At 39.9% G+C, this 20,744-nt stretch overlaps 1 protein-coding gene across 1 annotated transcript in view; it reads left to right on the forward strand.

Annotated features, from left to right (window-relative positions):
- Positions 1 to 635: 635 nt before the first annotated feature.
- KIF13B (kinesin family member 13B) overlaps positions 636 to 20,744 on the forward strand; it is a 164,615-nt gene continuing 144,506 nt past the window's right edge. Inside the window, exons 1-2 of the mRNA XM_081943777.1 lie at positions 636 to 740; positions 14,174 to 14,267. Of these exons, the coding sequence (XP_081799903.1) occupies positions 686 to 740; positions 14,174 to 14,267 (149 nt within the window). The 5' untranslated portion in view covers positions 636 to 685. The remainder of the gene's footprint in view (positions 741 to 14,173; positions 14,268 to 20,744) is intronic.

Below are 20,744 nucleotides of genomic sequence, written 5' to 3' on the forward strand. Positions count from 1 at the left end.
GGTGCCTTGGAGAATAGCTTGACTCTTCTTGATCTCCAAAATCCCTTTCAATCTTTGCATTCTATGATTCTATTCTTATCATATGAGTTGATTGTTCCTAATTACATTTCATCCTCCCTCTGATTTAATTTGAGACCTTTCTAAAATCAAACTGGGTCTGATACAGTCACACACACACACACACACACACGTATATGTATATATGTATATGTATATATGTATGTATGTATGTATGTATGTATGTATGTATGTATGTATGTATGTGTATATATATATATATATATATATATATATATATATATATATATATATATATATATATATATATATATATATATATATATATATATATATATATATATATATATATATATATATATATATATCCAAATCACGCCCCAAATCACGTCCAAACACTTCCCTACTCCTCTCGTCTCTACTCCTCGAGCTACAATTCCCAACATCAGAAAAGGCTTAAAAGACTGTACAGAGAAGACCACATTTCCCAATAGGCAACAAGAAGCGAGCGGAAAAAAAATGCTCGCGTGTGGCGCAGAGACTGCTGGATGTTGTAGTCCTCGTGGGAGGGTTTTCCCCGTAACCATGCTCCTCCTCCTCCTCCTCCCTCCTCCTCCTCCCCGAAGACGGAAGCCGCGGAAAAGTGAAGAACAGCGGAGTTGACGAGATGGGGGGCTCCAAGGTGAAGGTGGCGGTGCGGATCCGACCCATGAATAAGAGAGGTGAGTTGCGGGGCGATGAGCGGACCGGGCGCCTTCCAGTAAGTGTGAATGGAAGAAGAGAGGAGACTTCCCCACAAGCAGCGCCCAAAGAAAAGACTCACCCCCATTCCACGCAAATAACATTTGTGAAGGAATCAAACGTCGCGACCGAGGGACCGAGAACGATCCTTCCTTAAGGGGTTGGTGGCTGGGCAGGTCTTTCGCCCCTCGTGTTGGCAAAGAGGTGCCCCTCCCGCAGAGGATTAAAAGCGGAGGGAACGAAGGACGCTTCGGAATGCTTGCTGGAGAGACACCCCCCTCCCCGCTTCCCAGGACCAAAAAGAGAAGGAAGGAGGAATATCACCCCCCCCTTTCCAGCTGAGTGGGTGAAAAGCATCTAAAAAGCAGAACAACCCCCCCCCCCGAAAAACCACTGCCTTAGTGCTGAAACGTCTATTTAAGGAGTTAATAATGCCCACCCCCCTTCAATATAGGAGTAGAGGGGAAGGGTGGCTTTCCCCAGAACTGAAAAGCTGCAGACGTGGGATGAAAGCCTCAGTCACATTCTGTTTTGAGAAATTCTGGGGAATCCTCTGTTAGAAAGTCCGGGAGAGAAGGGCCACTTCCCCCCTCCGCTGTATGGAAAAATATTTCCGCCACTGTATGTAAAAATATTTTGCCCTGGGGCAGAAGGCAGAGACAAAAACGGGAGAGTCAGAAGGAGCAGCAGCTGGAAACGCCTTCTTGCTGAGGTGAGGGAATCCCTTGCCAAGGTGAAAGTGTGCCCAGGAATCTTAAACACAGAAGATAGGAAAGAGCGCTGCCAGCCTGTGTTAGGAATTAGAGGGAAGTTCCCTGCTTGATAAGCATTGCTGCCCAAATAGCAGAGAAACTAGGTGGACCAGAATGAAACTGGCCAGTGTCCTGTCCACCCCGCCTCCCCTGGGACAGGAGCTGGAACAGAATAATCTGTGCTCATAAGGTAGGAAGTCCTTCCTTCACCTGGGACAGGGGAAGCAACTGAAGTTTTGGGACTTTAAGAAGGAGTTAATAAGCAAACACTCTCTGTATGTGTGTGCAGATTAAAGTGAAATCTCTTCCTTCAAGGTCAGAAAAAAAACCAAGTAGATCTTGAGCAATTTGGAGGCCAGATGAGAATGAGAGATTGACTGCCTTTATACAATATGTGTCACCTGGTTGTTAACTTTTCTGGCTTTGCACAAAGACATGACCACTACACATTAACCAGATGGCCACCAGACGAAACAAAAACCTAAGGTTTTTTTAAAATAGGTCATTTTATTTTTATCTATCATACCCTCTTTCCCCCTACCCATGTATGAACTCCCCCTCCCCCAGGTAGTATTTCAACTTTTCTCCTCCCCTCCTATGTGAATTTATATTTCAAAAATCTAGTTGCTAAGCTTTGCATTTTACAGGATGATCAAATGCCAAGTAGTCTAAACTTTCTTGTCTGTTAAGTTGGAGAGGCAGAGACTGCACTGGGAAACCTGTCCTGTGCTATGAATTTTCATCCATATCAAACTACTTAGGTCATCTTCTGCATCAAGCAGAAACTGATGCTATCACAAGACAATGAATATAGAATTATATTCATATGAATTAACTACTCCAAAGTGCAATGAAAACTAATTTCTCCAATCCATTCACTACTTTAGGCTAAAATGAGGTTGGATTAGGGTTCATTGTGAGAACCCAACAGTTATTCTAATAGGTTGTGCGAATGGCAATACGATATTGTATGTTATGCCCAAGCAAATAATATGCTTCATTGGCATAACACGCTAAATGAATATAGCCATTATGTTTTATTCATGAGTTTAGAATTTACAGTGTTTCATGGATGTTTCTTCATAATGTTTCACTAATCCCCCCCCTCCCAACAACAGGAATAATTCTGATGGAAACAACACTTTTTAAATGTCTTCCCAATGCCATTTTTGTTACTATGGGGTTGTAATTGTGTGATTATAGCAAAATAGTAAGGTCTGAAATCTTTTTCAAGTCTAAAGCAACGCATATCTAGTTCTTATCAACAGATAGTATTTACCAATACTCTGCTTTTTACATTTGTGCTTGAGGGCAACTATCCTGAATAGTTTGCATTTTACATAAGCTTACAGAATTATCAGTCAAGTAATTATTAGATGAAGCACTAAACAAAACGGATTTATCATTCTCTTTGGTCCCCACCCCCCAAGGCCATAATACCATTTAGAATTTCAGCTGCTGCTTTTCCCTGTATGTGGCTTTTGTTCAGAAAAAGTTAAAAAAAAGGTCACTCTTATTAATTGCTTGATGTGTAGTTGAGATCCATTAGACCAGAACCATATCATTCACAATTCATTTTTGGTTTGGAGATGGAGAATATTGTCATTCTGGTTTGATCTAAGAATATTCTCTCCATCCAACCAGATGCTCAACTCTCCTCTTTGTTCCCAAGCGTAAAATTGCTAGTGTTGAATTGATGCTTGGCTAAAAATCTGCCAGCTAACATCTTGGGAAGTGAAAAGAAGGGAGGGGGTGGGGGTCAGGGAATTTTTAGTGGCAGGAAGAGGCTGACTTACTCCTCCTCTTCTCCATTACTCTGGACAATGTCTGTTTCAGCTACACTTGCATATTTCCTTATTAAATTGGTACTCTAAAATATGTATCAGTGACTCTTCTACACACTGATATCCCGGACAGAAACTTCTCCAATCTTTCTAAGATGAATTGTTGACATTTTTGCAGATATCATAAAGGCATAGTATTGCAGAAAATCATGGACTTTTTTATATTTAAACTTGTGAAAGTAAAAGGGTAAATGGATAAGCATTTATTATGTAGCTATTTTTAAAAAAGCTAAACTCTTCAAACGCCTCATAACTATGCATGGTATCAAAACAGACATATTTTACATTTGAAACGTGTGTGTGTGTGTGTGCGTGTGCGTGCGTGCATAGTATTCAATGGAACTTGAAAATTTGTTTGACAGCTGAATTTTGAAAAGAGAAATTGACAACCCAGGAGCGGCTGGGTTGACATTCCAGTAACAATTGTGCTTTTGTGTTGGAGTGTGGCAAATATCAAAGCTCTCTCTCACTTTGGAGTAAAGATGCCTTATGCATGCCATTGTCTGCCCTAACAATAGCCTTATCTAGAGAAAAATGGTTTAAATGACCTTTGTTTTCAATTACAAATGCTTCAGTTTCCTGGAGCCATATGTTGAAATCTCTCCATATTCATCTCACAAACATATAGGAAGAATAGCTTAAAAACTTTATTCCTTCAAACCAATGTTAAATCACAGTTCTGCCATTTGAAAAATGGAACACTAGCTTAGTTTATCATAAATGAATCCTTTCCACTGATGTATTTTTAAAGAAAATACATGTTCCCATGTTCAATTATATGGAGTTACCCGAATTATGATCACAATTGGGAAACCTTGGATGTTGAGCAAAGGAATCATTAAGTGAGATGCCCACATGACTACTTTGCTCAATGACCACAAACATGGCACTCCCAATTGTGGTCCTTTTTTAAAAAAAAAAGTTTTATTGCTTTTTTCAAATATTTTGGGGAAAAGGGTACATAAGTGTGGAGAAAATTTTTGACAGCTACATCATACGGAAGGTGGTACTTCCCCGGGGTCTTACATCTCTCTCTTATTTTATATATATCAGAATATCATTATTACATACATATTAGCAGTTCAGATTTGCTTCAAATTCTTTAACATCTTCAATCATACTTTATATCACTTCTAACCATTTCATTATGTTAACAATTGCAATGTACTTTTAATTCATTTCTGTGACCTAAGTCTCATTGCTGCCTTCTCTCCCCTGTCTATTGGCTGAGCCATGGCTCCTCCCCCCTTCATGTCTTGTGCACTGTCTCTTGTTTCGTCTAGGAGGTTCTTGTGTTTTTCCATGAAGCCTTCTGCCTCCACCACTGTATTAATTCTCACTCTACCCCCCTCCCAGAAAATCAACAAGCCTTCTGGAACTAGCCACCTGAACCAGATGTTTTTTTCATACACCAATTGTGGTCCTTAAATGATCTTCTGGGTCATTAAAGGGATGGAGTGAAAAGGCTGCCTGCTGGGAGGACATCTCAGCACCATGTACAGCTGAGATCCCACCCCCCACCCCCACAATGCTCTGTCAGGCAGCCCTTTGAGAGCTGAGACTTCTCTGCTGAGAGCTGAGATTTCCTGCCAGAGAACAGCCCTTTGAGTGAAAGAGCAGGGAGGCAGAGAAAGGAAAGGGAAGGAGGTAGCAAGGGGGGGGGGGATTTTCGGCTCCCTGTATGCTTGGATTTTGACTGGCAAGGTTCAAGCAGGCACAGAGCTTAGGGTCCTTCTTTCCCCGTCTCTGCAGAGAGCTCTGTGCAGGTGAGGAGGGAAGGATTTGGGGCAGTCATGGAGATCCTTATCTCCTGCTTCTGTGTAGAACTCCACAGGGACAGGGTGTCCTGACCGAGGCTCCCCAAGAGCACGTAGCAAACTCCTGACAAAACCCCCTTTTATTAATTTACTGTGAATTCTGCTCATTCACATCCAGCAAAGTCTTTCAAGGGAGGATTTACAGTCACAGACCTTATCTGGCCTGGGGAGCTGCCAGGCCGATATCTGCAAAACTTGGCAAGGAGTCTCGGAGAGTCATGAACCAGTTAAGTGAACTAATTGTCTCCTGCAAACTCCACTCCCCTTTTGCTCCTCTTTTATTTCCTCTGGGGTGGGCATTCATCGTCCACCTGTGGCCTTACTCCCAAGTCGACCCCTGTTATTTAGGTGTTCCCTTCGTCTGGCAACTCTGCGCATGCACACACTGGGAACAGGCTCCAGCTCAGAGGTGGGTTGCCAATTTTTATACTACTGGTTCGGGCGCGCTCACGCACGCCACTTCTGCCCATGCACAGAAACATCTGTGCGGGTGGGCGGAGCCTCCTGCCACCGCTACTACTGGTTTACCCAAATCGGGAGCAACCCACCTCTGCTCCAGCTGTTAGTCTGCCCCACTGACATCTGATTGATAATTGGCATATGACTCTGGGCCCCTCTCTGCCTCCAACACAGAGTCCTCATCAGAACCTTACCCAGACTCCAGGACTGCCCCATGTTCCTCCCCAACCTCCTCACTGTCCAAATCTGCTACCAGCTCTGACGGGCCACAACACAGGGATTGGGATTTGAGCTCTGTGCCTGCTTGAATTTTGACTGCTAAGGTCCAGGAATTAATGGATATGGGGGTCCTTGACTCCCTGCCTCTGCAGAGATCTCCATGGAGTTGTGGAGAGAAGGATGTCTGCTCGCATTTCATGCAGGCAAAGATCAGCAGGGTGCTTTTTCAGCCAGCCCCCAAGGGAAAAGAGGGAGCCTCTTGGCAGGCAGCAGCAACTGCCAGTTTCCCCATTGACATCCTGAGGAGGCAGGCAGAGATGACTGCAAATGGCGATCATGCGATTGTGAGGCGCTTGATAATCAGTTGTAAGTGTGAGCAGAAGAACCCAAGAACGGTGCCAAGAACCTATATCATAATCACGTGCACCGGCTGTGCAATTCCCTAACAAATTCACATGTCATTGAAAATTAAAGCCAAAAGAAATCCTCTGATTCGACATGCTTTCTTGTATTCTGGATATAATGTTCTGGATGAAGCAGGGCTGTTTGGGAGTTCGGTCACTTTTCAAAAGTGTTCTTGTTTGGAGGGTCAGTTTAAAGGATCTTCTTACATAAATTGCTGAACTCCCCCCCCCCCCCCCGGAACAGATTGTCTGGAGGAACATGGAATATTTTGCAGTTCTACAAACTAGTCCGTTCCTTGTCAATGTATTTTGGACATCCCTGCAACTATATCATCACTATTTGATGTACTGCTTAATGCGGAAGCTATCCCAACAAGATTATGGAGGCAAGACAGAAAAAGGCTAAGCTATACAAAACTTAGATAAGACTGGTAACAAAGCTTGGACTAGAGCCATGATGGCAAACCTATGGTACCTGTGCCAGAGGTGGCATGCAGAGCCTTCTCTGTTGGCACACGCACCGTTGTCACATGCCTGCTGGCCAGCTGGTCTTCATGCAAAGACTAACTGGCTGGTGTGCATGCACGCACCGGAACCCAATAAAGAGCACCGGGCCGGTGCAGATCATGCCGGACCAGCTGTCTGGCACGCATGAGCACAATGGAACCCGAAAGAGCAGCTGGCTGCCACGCGCATGTGCACCGGCCAGCTGCTCTCTTCCGGGTTCCAGCTCTCCATCGTGCATGTGCACGCTCCAGGTTAGCCATCACTGGACTAGAGGTTCTGAGTTGCAGAATTTGCAGTTTCTAGATTAAGGGACCATGCTTTTCTCTCCCTTAATTATGCAGTCCGTATTGAATTTCCCTTTGAACCTCTTTACACAAATACCAGCACCCTTTCCTGCACAACTCATGTTCCTGGCGTGTGTATTGCAAACGCTTGCAAACTTTTTAAACTTCTATTGGGCTGTACATCTTTGAAATAAGACATGGCAAATGTGTGGATATAACCTGAAATGTTTAATTACAGGAGACAAAACTTATGAGAGGGATTATCCTTTTGTCAAAATGGCACATTCAAGTTTGCTAGCAAGATATTGTAAGGCAGTGTTTCTCAACCTTGGCAACTTGAAGATGTCCGGACTTCAACTGCCAGAATTCCCCAGCCAGCTGGCTGGGGAATTCTGGGAATTGAAGTCCGGACATCTTCAAGTTGCCAAGGTTGGGAAACACTGTTGTAAGGGAATCCTATGGATTCTGTTCTCAATTATTCTTTTCCAAACCTAGAATATTTTGCACATAGTGCTAATTGATTCTGAACGTGCTCATAAGTTGCATGACAGAGCTAATAAAATCTGGGGAAACTGTCACAGAAATGAAGCACGTGGCTATATAGTTTCAGGATGCTCAAAATAGAACAGTGATAAAAGCACTCAATTGCCACATTCTTTTATGAAAGTTTCAATGCTCTCTTATGGTACTGTAGTGGATTAAATATGTCTGTTTTGAAAGGAAGCAGTTAGGTTATTTTATATTAAACACTTGAAATTGGCTCCCAATGCATCTCAAGTTATCAGCACAATTAAAAGGTTTTTGTCCTTCTTTAACCCATGTGTTTATTACCGTAGTGACCTAAAACATTAATGTAAAGATTACAGGAATATAAAATTTAAGAACATATTCATAACATAGCTAGTTCTCAAGTGACCGATGATTTTCATTTAAAGTACACTTTAAACCTATTAATTTTTCTTAGCTGAAGGATAGATTTGTGAGAAGAAAAGACTCATTTGGGTTTTATTTTACACTGCTGAAGACACTTAGAGCTTAAAATAATGTTTCTAAGTATATTCTTCTTCCGCAAGTTGGTAGGAGCAGGGCTACTTTTTGGATTTCTATCTTACCTAGCACTGGAAATCTGAAGACAATATTGTGTGTTTTCTAGCTGCTGTACTCCTACATAATAAATGAACTACTGTAGTTTGAAATTTTAATGAATTGTAACAGGGACATCCTTTGTAAGGTGATTAAAGAAATAATGATTGTAAATCCTGTTTTAAGATTTTTATAAATTCTGCTGCTTTTCCCCAACTTTACTTTTAACTGTACGTTCAGATAAAATCAGTGTCACAGGCAGCAGACAACTTCACATAGTATTCAGAAGTAGGTCCATTTATTTTTAATAAGAGACCCTCAAGAAGGTATGCATTGTATTGTAGAATTAATCACTGAATCTACCTAAAACATTTTCTGAATCTCCATCCCTTCCTTCCTTCCTTCCTTCCTTCCTTCCTTCCTTCCTTCCTTCCTTCCTTCCTTCCTTCCTTCCTCATCTGCAGAAGAATAATGCCTTTAGCTAGCATTCTTGGCAACATATTTCATAAAACTGTGGTTTTTCTGAATTTCTTTCTAATTAATTGCTGTTGAGTCATTGCAAATTTTACTTTTCAATCAGTGACGTGTTTAGGAAAAATATCTCAAGAATAGCATGCGGTCACCGAGGAAATTAAGTAGAGATATGGTTATCCTTCATACCTTGTTTCTCTAATCGGTAAAGTTATTTAGATCTCTCTTGTTTTTCTTCCCTTTTGGAACGCCAACTGGTATCTATTGAACCTGTAGGATTTATTTCCAGAATCACTGGAACATTCTATTATAAGGATTTTGAAGTTCTTTGGAAAGTGATTAAAAAGAATGTGAGATCTCATTTGTGAGAAGATTGATAATCCTGGGACATTAACTGTTAGCTTTGCTGTAATTGACAGCTGCAGAAGAGTGTTTCATGTGTATGTATGTATGTATGTATGTATGTATGTATGTATGTATGTGTGTTACAACCCTTGGTATGCCCAAATATGGGAGGAAGCTCACTACTCCCTCTTTCTGTCCTTCGGCTCATCACAGAAAACCATCCAGGCAGAAAACCATATTTTTATTTTTAATGTTATCAGCACAAATACAACACGCACACACACACACACACACACATATTTTATATATATATATATATATATATATATATATATATATATATATATATATATATATATATATATATATATATATATATATATATATATATATATATATATATATATATATATATATATATATATATATATATATATATATATATATATATATATATATATATATATATTACATTTGGGACTGCAGTTAAGCTTAACTAGTGGTAGTTATATTCACCTGATAACTGATGCAGGTATGTTCCATAACAAGCATGAGCTTTGTAATTGTATGCAGAGTCTTCAACAAGTGGTTCAGTGTAAAAGTTCCATAATATTAGAAAGTTTAAAACCAACTACTCCAATTACACAATGTTTCCTTGTTTTTGTAACGAAAACAACCCCTATTACTAGAATTACCTTTGGAAACATCATTCTTCTTCATGCTCAGTTCCTTAAATATATATGAGCACTAACATGATATGTCTAGTTTGACTTACTGTAGTATATAGATTTAGATTTGTTTGTCCTACTTTTATTATTTTTATAACTAACAAGGCAGTGGACAGATCTAATACCTTCCTTCTATTTTCCCCACAACTGTCCTGTGAGTTGAATTGGACTGAGAGACAGTGACTAGCCCAAAGTCACCCAGCTGGTTTTCATGCCTAAAGTGGGACTAAAACTCACAATTTCCTAGATTCTAGCCAAGGGCATATGTGGTTTATAAACCATACTTTATGGCTTAGTGGTGTCAATTCAACTGTTGCTTGTTATGTAAAGCATAATTAAGCAAACAGGCTTAGAACAAACTGTGAATCCATTGATGAAATTGGAAAGGGATATTTGGATCACCACGTCCAGTTCTTGTCAGTGCAGGTGCTTAAATCAAAACACCCCTGGCCCTGACAGATGATAATCTAGCCTCTAATTCAGTGTTTCTCAACTTTGGCAGTTTGAAGATGTGTGACTTCAACTCCCAGAATTCTCCAGACAATCAATGTAGAGCCAGTACTTCATCAGATAACTGATTCCTCTGTTAAATTGCTGTTATTGCTAAAGCATTTTGCTAAAACTCAGAGGAATCTTCATTCCTATAATTTAAAACCATCACATTCTACATTTCTGGATGACACCGATTAGTGTGTAAAATCCTTCTTTCAGATACTTGTATGGGATTCAAGTACAGGTGAAACTCGAAAAATTAGAATATCGTGCAAAAGTTCATTTATTTCAGTAATGCAACTTAAAAGGTGAAACTAATATATGAGATAGACTCATTACATGCAAAGCAAGATAGTTCAAGCCGTGATTTGTCATAATTGTGATGATTATGGCATACAGCTCATGAAAACCCCAAATCCACAATCTCAGAAAATTAGAATAGTGTGAAAAGGTGCAATATTCTAGGCTCAAAGTGTCCCACTCTAATCAGCTAATTAAGCCATAACACCTGCAAAGGGTTCCTGAGCCTTTAAATGGTCTCTCAGTCTGGTTCAGTAGGAATCACAATCATGGGAGAGACTGCTGACCTGACAGTTGTGCAGAAAACCACCATTGACACCCTCCATAAGGAGGGAAAGCCTCAAAAGGTAATTGCAAAAGAAGTTGGATGTTCCCAAAGTGCTGTATCAAAGCACATTAATAGAAAGTTATGTGGAAGGGAAAAGTGTAGAAGAAAAAGGTGCACAAGCAGCAGGGATGACCGCAGCCTGGAAAGGATTGTCAGGAAAAGGCCATTCAAAAGTGTTGGGGACTTTCACAAGGAGTGGACTGAGGCTGGAGTCAGTGCATCAAGAGCCACCACACACAGACGGATCCTGGACATGGGCTTCAAATGTCGTATTTCTCTTGACAAGCCGCTCCTGAACAACAAACAAGGTCAGAAGCGTCTTACCTGGGCTAAAGAAAAACAGACCTGGTCAGTTGCTCAGTGGTCCAAAGTCCTTTTTTCTGATGAGAGCAACTTTTGCATCTCATTTGGAAACCAATCTCATTTGGACCCAGAGTATGGAGGAAGAATGAAGAGGCACACACTGCAAGATGCTTGAAATCCAGTGTGAAGTTTCCACAGTCTGTGTTGATTTGGGGAGCCATGTCATCTGCTGGTGTTGGTCTACTGTGCTTCATTAAGTCCAGGGTCAATGCAGCCGTCTACCAGGAGATTTTGGAGCACTTCATGCTTCCTTCTGCAGACGAGCTGTATGGGGATGCTGACTTCATTTTCCAGCAGGACTTGGCACCTGCCCACACTGCCAAAAGCACCAAAACCTGGTTCAATGACCGTGGGATTACTGTGCTTGATTGGCCAGCAAACTCACCTGACCTGAACCCCATAGAGCATCTATGGGGCATTGCCAAGAGAAAGATGAGAGACATGAGACTGAACAATGCAGAAGAGCTGAAGGCCGCTATTGAAGCATCCTGGTCTTCCATAACACCTCAGCAGTGCCACAGGCTGATAGCTTCCATGCCATGCCGCATTGAGGCAGTAATTGCTGCAAAAGGGACCCAAATCAATTACTGAGTACATATGCATGCTTATACTTTTCAGAGGTCCGATATTGTTCTATGTACAATCTTTGTTTTATTGATTGCATGTAATATTCTAATTTTTTGAGATTGTGGATTTGGGGTTTTCATGAGCTGTAAGCCATAATCATCACAATTATGACAAATCACGGCTTGAACTATCTTGCTTTGCATGTAATGAGTCTATCTCATATATAAGTTTCACCTTTTAAGTTGCATTACTAAAATAAATGAACTTTTGCATGATATTCTAATTTTTCAAGTTTCACCTGTATATTATCACTTACCATCATAATCAAGTCTCATTCTCATGGACTCCAATTGCCAATCTTCTGATCTTCTTGTTTTCTTTTTTTATCCTTGCCAGTTTGATGGAGTCCTTTTTAAAGTTTGATCCTCAGGCCTTGGATAGATTGTAAATCATTTTGCATCATGTCTATGATTTGAAGTTGCTTGTATCTTCAGAATTATGTTTTAATATTAATACATATCTGCCTAAAAGATATAATTGTGGTCATCCTGTTTAGTTCAGGGAACCTAAAATTATATTATAAGAAATCTGCCCACAATTTTCCAGGGTGGATATTTTGAAAAGCTATTTTTATTTCTGAAGTGCTTCCCACATGCCCTATTTTATGTTTATTGAAAAGAATTTACATGCTGCCTTAATTTACCTTTTCAATGATTCAAATACCTGGTTATACTTCATTTTTCTAGAAGACTATTATGAGAAAAAAGAAGGAGATAAACACGTTAAATGCCATTTAACATGGTAAATGCCATTTAACATGGTAAATGCCATTTAACATGTTAAATGGCAACAAAATTTCTTGTCTTCCTTTTTGCCAATAAAACTAGTTTGTGGAAGAATGTTTTAAAAGGTGAATTTTCAATTAATTGGGCTTACCACTTCCAGTTGTGGAAATGTAAATGATACACACTTGAACCTGCAATATAGATTCAATATTATTGATAATTTCCTGTGATTCCAGGAAGAAGAAGTGCTTTGTTCTCAACTTGTCTGTAATGAAACAAAGCTATATGTTTCTTGATATCTAGCAATTCAAAGCTTTCCTCAGCCGCAAATGTGAAAATTTGAAAGCTGCAGTCAACATAGGATACTGTAGATGTGTACAGTGTCCTCATCTTCGATGGCCTTTCTGCATGGAGGTTTAGCTTACACAAGGTTTAAGAAGTGTTGAGCAGCAAAGAATGGGACTATCGTCCTCATTCAGTAGAACTTGCGGAGAACATTCTTCAAATCTGCAGATAATGATAAGATAATATGTATGATTGTATGGATAAAAATGGAAAATGGGGATAGAGAAGTATAATCCTATAATAATTTTGGATTCTTTATCACTAGCTTGTACCCTGATTTGGACCAATCAGAATAGGAGAGGGAACATGGCACCATTTTTTAAAAAAAAATTTCAATTTTATTAACAAACATGTAAAATACACACACACAAAACTTAGACGTACACCACATTTACACAATGCAATACAAACAGGAGCTTCCTGTTCTTTCTAATACCAATTATCAATCGATACCGCCCACCTTATATTATTTCCCCTTCTATTGTATTTCATTTGGATTTCACCATTCTTAACTCTCTTATTTTACTCATAACTATTATTTTTGAGTTTTGTTATATTCCTTCATTGATTCTTGTTTCTTTCCTCCATCCACCGATACCATTTATCCCATATCGGCACCATTTTTATTAGGTAAACTTGTACCAGTCTTTCACAATTGGTCTGTCTAATCTAGTATGATTTATTTGTTTTGGTCTACTATTAGTGGTAGCTCTATGAGGATATTTGCTCTGTGTTTTCCTACATTGTTTGATAAAATCTTCATGTAAGACTGGTTCTTTACACTAAGGAAGTTTTCTGTTCTGGATGTAACAATGACAAAATATATTGAAACTAGAGAGGAAATGTTCTTCTCTCACTTACCTAATCTAAATAATTGTGTGACAGCTTTTGTCTTCCTTCCTCTCTAGTTCTGAACTTTACAGTTCCTTCCCAGTCCTTCAGAATGTCTCTGCCGATTCTGTACAACCAGCTCTTTGGAGATGGGAGGAGCTACAGAAAGAAGTCTGCAGTAGTTTCCCCAAAATTGGTCCCTTCTCTCCATCTGTTAGATAAAAGTTCCCATCATTTTCATCTATTGGAGCTCCAGACATATTAGTGGACAGTTGTAATCCAACAGATGTGGGTGATGCCAGATTTGGGAAGGCTGCTGTAACTCTTTTTTAAGAAAAGTATAAAGCTGAATATCCTGGTAGGCAGTTATAGATAATCGGGGGACAAATCGGTTAGCAAAATAGAAATGAACCGGTTGTAATACTAAAAAAACTCTATGGTTCTAAAATGGCATTTGACATGTTTATCCTCTTCTTTTTTCTCATAATAGAAATAGATCTGCATACAAAATGTGTGGTAGATGTGGAGACAAACAAAGTTATTCTTCATCCTGTGAACACTAACCTTTCAAAAGGAGATACTAGGTAAGTCCAGTTGTCTTTTGAAAAAAACACATTTGGGACAGCTTGGCTCAAATATTTTATTTGAAAACAACTGTTGAAAATGAAAGCAGACTAGTTCCTCTGAATGGTGAATGGCTGAATGCAACAGGCTGGAGAAGGTATAGGTTTAGGAAGGCAATGGATAATGTGTTGTTTTTATGGATTCTGACATACATAAATGTTATGAGTTCTGGAGAATAATTAGAAGATTGTGTGATGAGTTTACTTCTATTTCCTTGGTTTAGTGTAAAGTAATATGTCTGGCACCGGTGAAATGCACCTGATTAGGTCTGTTGCTAATTTCCTGGTCATATTCTGTGTCCTCTTGATTGATTGATTGATTGGTTCATTCATTCATTTCCTTGTTAATGGGATTCTGGGTGATTTAACTAATTCCAGTTTATAGCAAAACCTTATTACATTGAATCCCTAACTGATTTCTGCAGTGGTTTGATTGCTGTAGTGCTTTGCAGGTTACAAGCATTTCATGTCTGCTCTGTGATCCTAAAATGTAGGGAAGAAAAGGAAGAATGGAAAAAGGCAGGTTAGAGGTAGCCGAGAAGATGCGCTAAGAATCATGAATGAAGTAATGTAAACTCTGGATAAAGAATGGAGAAGAAAGTGATATATACTTTATATTTTGCTTTAGCACACATTAATGTTAATACATATCATTCTAGATAGTAACAAAATTCTACTTGAGCTGTTTTGGGTTACACCTGAAGGTTGTAATCCAAAACATGTAGAAGGTTCTGCTTTGAAAACGACCATTATCCTACCATATAAGACATAATATTATTCTTACTCATTTTAAATGTCTTTCTGTTGATGTTCAGTGAGAACATATAAAGCAGAGATCTCTAATATTTTGGGGCCAGTTGATACAGCCTTGTAAATGCCTGCCATACTGAACATGGCCAGTAACAAAATATCCATTTACATTGGGAGAAATTGGGAAGTTGTTCCTCACCACATCAACTTATATTATTTTCTGGGCAGATGGGCTGGCTTCCAAAGAAAGAAATGCTCCTTAAAGGGTTTATATGAGATGCTGAACCATATTAGGAAATGAATAGGACACACTAGGTTGTACTTTATTTTACAGCATGTTAATCTCCCATTTAGGTTTATAAAATATATATACCTACATGTACACCCAAATACACATTTCACGCTATTCCCTTTGGGACTAATCAATTTATGAAAAATGCAGAAAGAAAGAAATGATGAGCCAAAGAAATTGAAGTCATAAATAACGGGGGAAGGGGGGAAGGCTGCTGAATGTGTTTTATATCAACTCATTTATTATACTTCTCCATTTCTTTCTGTCTTTACAAACCCCTGGATAACATATCCATAATTTCCCTGTTTTCTGTTCTCTCTCTCAAGGTTCTCATCAACACTTTCCAAATATACTTTTCTTAGTTTTCCTCTTTCTCTCAATACATTTACTCACCCTTCATATTACCTTTTTTGTGTGATTTGACCACCATTTTCTCTGTGCGATCAGGCTAACAATACTATATATTTCATTCATATGGGTCTCTTACTTTGTGTTCACATTCATTCAGCACCCATTCATGATTCACGTGATTCTATCTGTTCTTTTCCCTTTTCTCTTATACTAGTTAAGCAAAACCATTCTCACTACATTCAGCTTACTATCATTATTTTCTTGACTTTACAACTCTTATTTAATATTGGAAAATTAATAGCACATATGCTTTTAAATGTCTATTTTCATTTCTTACGATAGTATCTTCCATCCTTCTATGGCCATCATAATCTTATATGCTTTTTTCTCTCGTGTTTTACCATTCACTTAAGCACAACTGGTAACTATCACTAACCAATGGATCATACTTCTGGCATACATTTTATCCCTTTCGTTCACAATTAAATTTACATTTCATTGATATTTAAACCTACACTTTGATTGATTGATTGATTGATTGATTACTTCAGAAAGATTCCCAACAGTTATAAAACTGGAATAAGACCATTAAAAACAGTTCAAATAAACAAATACCCATGTTATTCATAAAATACAACCATGCTCAGTTCAAAAAATAATAAATACTTCACAAATTAAAAGCAGAAAAGCAGACCCCCTTTTCATTATATCTTTAAAAAACCACTATCTGGATCTCTGACAGCTGTTCCATAAATTAGAACATGAGGAGAAAAACTTTCTGTACGACAGCTCCACTGAATTTTGGCTAGGGCTGTCTCTCACAAAAGCATCTCTAAAATAAATTGTAAAATACAAGGAAAACTACTTCCTAGGGGCCCTTTCATAAAGCAGGCTGTCCAATTTTACTGTGGTAATGTCTGAGTTGTACATTAATGGTGTTTCAGCTTCTTCCTAAGTAGATGTTTTGAAAACTGAAGACCGTTATGTACTGGCAGTAATACAAACATACAATCAAACAGGTGTACATTATGTAGAACTGAAATTGTATGACATTTGCTGAAATAAATATATCAGTCTTTTCAAATTAAATCAGGATTTTAAGCCCATGTGACTCTTGTCTTACTCTAGAATCTGATAAAATATTTATAATCATACAGCACAAGTAAAAGATGATATAAACATACTTCATTTGTATGATTCTTGCAGCTGTTAAGGGTACTATTTTTTGTTGTTATTTTTGGTCCCTTCAAGTCAGTAGCTGGCAACTATCTGGACAAGTGTTTATCATGTTCTTGGCAAGATTTTGGAAGTGAGTTACCATTGCCTGCTTTCAAAGGCTGAGAGAGAGTGACTGGCCCAAGGACACACACTGGTTTCATACCTAAGGTGGGATTGGAACTCACAGTCTCCTGGTTTATAGCCTGGTGCTTTAACCACTACATCACTTTTTTGGGGTACTATTACCTAAATTCAGTAGTACAATGACTTCTTGTGGATCAAATAGAAGATGTTTATAAATAATTCTGAAAGCTACGGAATACATCTTTCCACATCTTTTTTAATTGATACATAGGGAAATTGATGTTGGATTTAAACTGGAAGTGATATGGGGAGGGGGAAATGGTGGGAGAAGACAGGGTGGCTGTGCAGATTCCGGTTGCATGTGAAACGTTTAAATGTGACTCATCATTTATTGATTGATTGATTGATTTATCAAACTTCTGAACTGCCCATCTTCCTCAAAAAGGGGCTATAGGTAGCCAGAGAGGGATAGCAATTGTAATACGATAAAAAACCTCTTAGATGTGTTGAGACCTTCTAAGATGGCCTGAAACCTTTTAATGCTGGCAAATTTCTTCCTGAATTTATTATGCTGGTGAAATTTCTTTGTACCATAATGGTAATGAAATGTCCTAGGATATTAAAATGATCTGATATTACTTTGTCCTTGTTTTGAATCAAACTTATGCGAAGCCTGGCTCATTTATCCTTCATAGAGTTTGGAAGAGCATTGCTGGCAGGTGATAGCATTTATCAAATTAAGGCACCTCTAATCCTGTATGTGAAGTTTCCGGGATCTGTGATGGCACTATTGGTGTCAATGTGGAGGAAAAATAGGCAGAATCTGAGAGTCATGAAATCCAAGCAGAATTGAATCCAATTTAATTGTAGAGAACTCTTGAAGACCTTGTTTTCCATGTCTGAATTCTTAGGAAGATCTTGTAGTTTGGGTCGCCCATTTTGGTAACAGATGTCTATCCAAATGTCCAAGAAGCCCTCTTATATGGAGAAAATTTCAATCCACCTGAAGAATATTTCTACTTTGGAACTGCCAATGTGTTATATTCTTCCTAGTTATTGTATTGTATGATACCTAGCAAAGATTCCTTCTGTTTCTGGTGAGGTGTCCAGGAAAACTGAGGAAGGAGGCAAATTTGGGAACAACTGCCAGTAGTTCACATGATTTCCACAAGTTATTGGCAGGTGGCAACAGTACCACAAACTTTCTCTTCTGTTTTTTGGAGCTGCTTAGATTCCACTTCCTTATTGGTAGTTTTTAGATTAGATAATCCTGATCTTGCTGGTAAATCACTGTTTCATGAGTCTGTATTACTACCCAAAATAATAAAGGGGAGATTCTGGCAGACAAGACAGTCTAAACACTATTTACTTCTTGTCCAATTATTATAAAGCCATAACAACAAAAATGACTGTTCCTGAGGATGTTTAAGCAGAAATGCAAGTATGAGAATCATTGGCAGCAGTGGCAAAACATGTAATTAGAATTCATGGCTCAGGGAGAGAGCTGGGTGTCCAGCTGAGTAATGCCGTGTTTGCACTGAACTTTCACTTCTGTCAGCTGCTTACTTAAGCACTGAGCAAAGTTCAGGCATCTAGATCAAGATCACAAGGTTGGTTGTGTGCCTGGAACTTCAACAGCCAACCCACTTTTTAAATAAATAGCTTGAATGCTCCCGTGTGGATTTGCAAAGCCACAGGGAACATTGCTATTATTGAGAAAGAGATCAACCATATTGCTTGAAATGCAGGAGAGCAGGAATGTCTTCCCATTACAGTACAGGTAATCCTCAACTTATCACCACAATTCAACCCCAAATTTCTGTGTCTAAATGAGACACTTGAATCCCTGTACGTGTTAAGTCAGGAACACGGTTGTTAAGTGGATCTGGCTTCCCCATTGACTTTGCCTATCAGAAGGTCGCAAAAGGTGATCACCTGACGCCAGGGCACTGCAACCGTCATAAATATGAGTCAGTTGCCAAGTGTCTGGGAGTGCTACCATGATTGTGAAAAGTGATCATGTCACTTTTTTCAATGCCGTTGGAACTGTCACTAAGCAAACTGTTGTAAATCAAGAATTACCTGTACATTATTCTTGAGTTGTGTTTCTACCTCAGATGTTGAAATTATGGCAATAAGTCTTGGATTGTGCATTTTCCTCTCCACAGCTCTTGGGAAGTCCTGGACCGTACCTACATCAGTCATAAATGAATCCTACATGTTGGGCAATGCTTTTTAGGTGATCGGTTTAAACACCCTCCAAAATATAAACAGTTGCAGCCACACAAATGAAAAATGTAAAGACCCTGCGTCTGTAGCACCAGATGCTAAAAAAGAAATAATGCACTTCCCAACTAAGTTGTAATTTAAAAAAATTTTTTTTTTGCTTTGGGGCCATTTCATAATATAAAACTTATTCAGGGCTTTTTAAAAATAACTATGTACGAGGAAGGAGAACAACATTTGCAGAACAACATTTAAGAGGTTGGTTGCATCAACCCAGTAAATAGGCCCCTTTTGCCGTAGTGCAGTGATGGCGAACCTATGGTACGCGTGCTACAGGTGGCACGCGGAGCCATTTGTCAGGGCACGCGAGGCGCTGCCCTGTCAGCTGGCCAGCGCTCATGCACGCGCTGGCCAGCTGAGTTCACCGTTTTTAAAAGCCATTTTTCGCCCTCCCCAGGCTCCAGAGGCTTTATAGGAGCCTGGGGAGGGCAAAAAGAGCCCCCCACGCCCCCCCGGAGGCCCTCCGGAGGCTTCAGGGACCGTCTGGAGGCTTCCCTGACGCCTTCGGAGCGCTTAAAACGACCCTCCGAGCAAACCGGAAGTTACTTCCGGTTTGCTCGGAGGGTCGTTTTCAGCCCTCCGAAGGCATCAGGGAAGCCTCTGGACGGTCCCTGAAGCCTTCAGAGCTCTCAAAACGACCCTCCGAGCAAACCGGAAGTGACTTCCGGTTTGCTTGGAGGGTCGTTTTAAGCATTCCGAAGGCTTCAGGGAAGCCTCCGGACGATCCCTGAAGCCTCCGGAGGGCCTCCGGGGGGGCGGGGGAGGCTCTTTTTGCCCTCCCCAGGCTCCTATAAAGCCTCTGGAGCCTGGGGAGGGCGAAAAAAGCATGTACAAATGGGGGGGAGTGCCTGTTGTGAGTGCATGCGCACTGGGGGGGGTCGTGCATTGCATTATGGGTGCAGCACACCTGCACACAACCCCCCTGCGCTCCCCCCACTTGTGGCATGCGAGCCAAAAAAGGTTCGCCATCGCTGCAGTAGTACAATATATGCCCTTGGAACATTGTTCAATTATGCATAGTTGTGTAGATCATGATAAGTCAGATTTGCTCTTGCTATCCCTGTTCCCATAGCTGAATCTAGAATTTGTAATCTTCATATGTATACCGTATTTTTCGGACTATAAGACGCACCGGAGTATAAGACGCACTACGATTTTGAAGAAGTAACATTTTTTTAAAAGTTTTTGCACTCTGCAAGCCTCCCAAACAGTCTGCATGCCTCATTTTTTGAAGGGAAAAAAAAGGAAGGCTTGTAGAGTGCTCCTGGGGGTGGGGTGGGGGCCCAAAACAGGCAAAAAACAACCCGTGTTTTGCTCATTTTTGCTCTCCCCAGCCCCCAGGAGCACTTTGCAAGCCTCCAAAACACTCTGCACCAGTGGTGGGTTGCAGGTGGTACGCCCACCCCCCCGCCCACGCTCCTTGCCTGTCTTTAAACTCTTCCGCACACGTGCATGGC

The sequence above is a fragment of the Natrix helvetica genome (assembly GCF_964273705.1).
Source record: "Natrix helvetica genome assembly, chromosome: 2".
Classification (NCBI taxonomy): Eukaryota; Metazoa; Chordata; class Lepidosauria; order Squamata; family Natricidae; genus Natrix; species Natrix helvetica.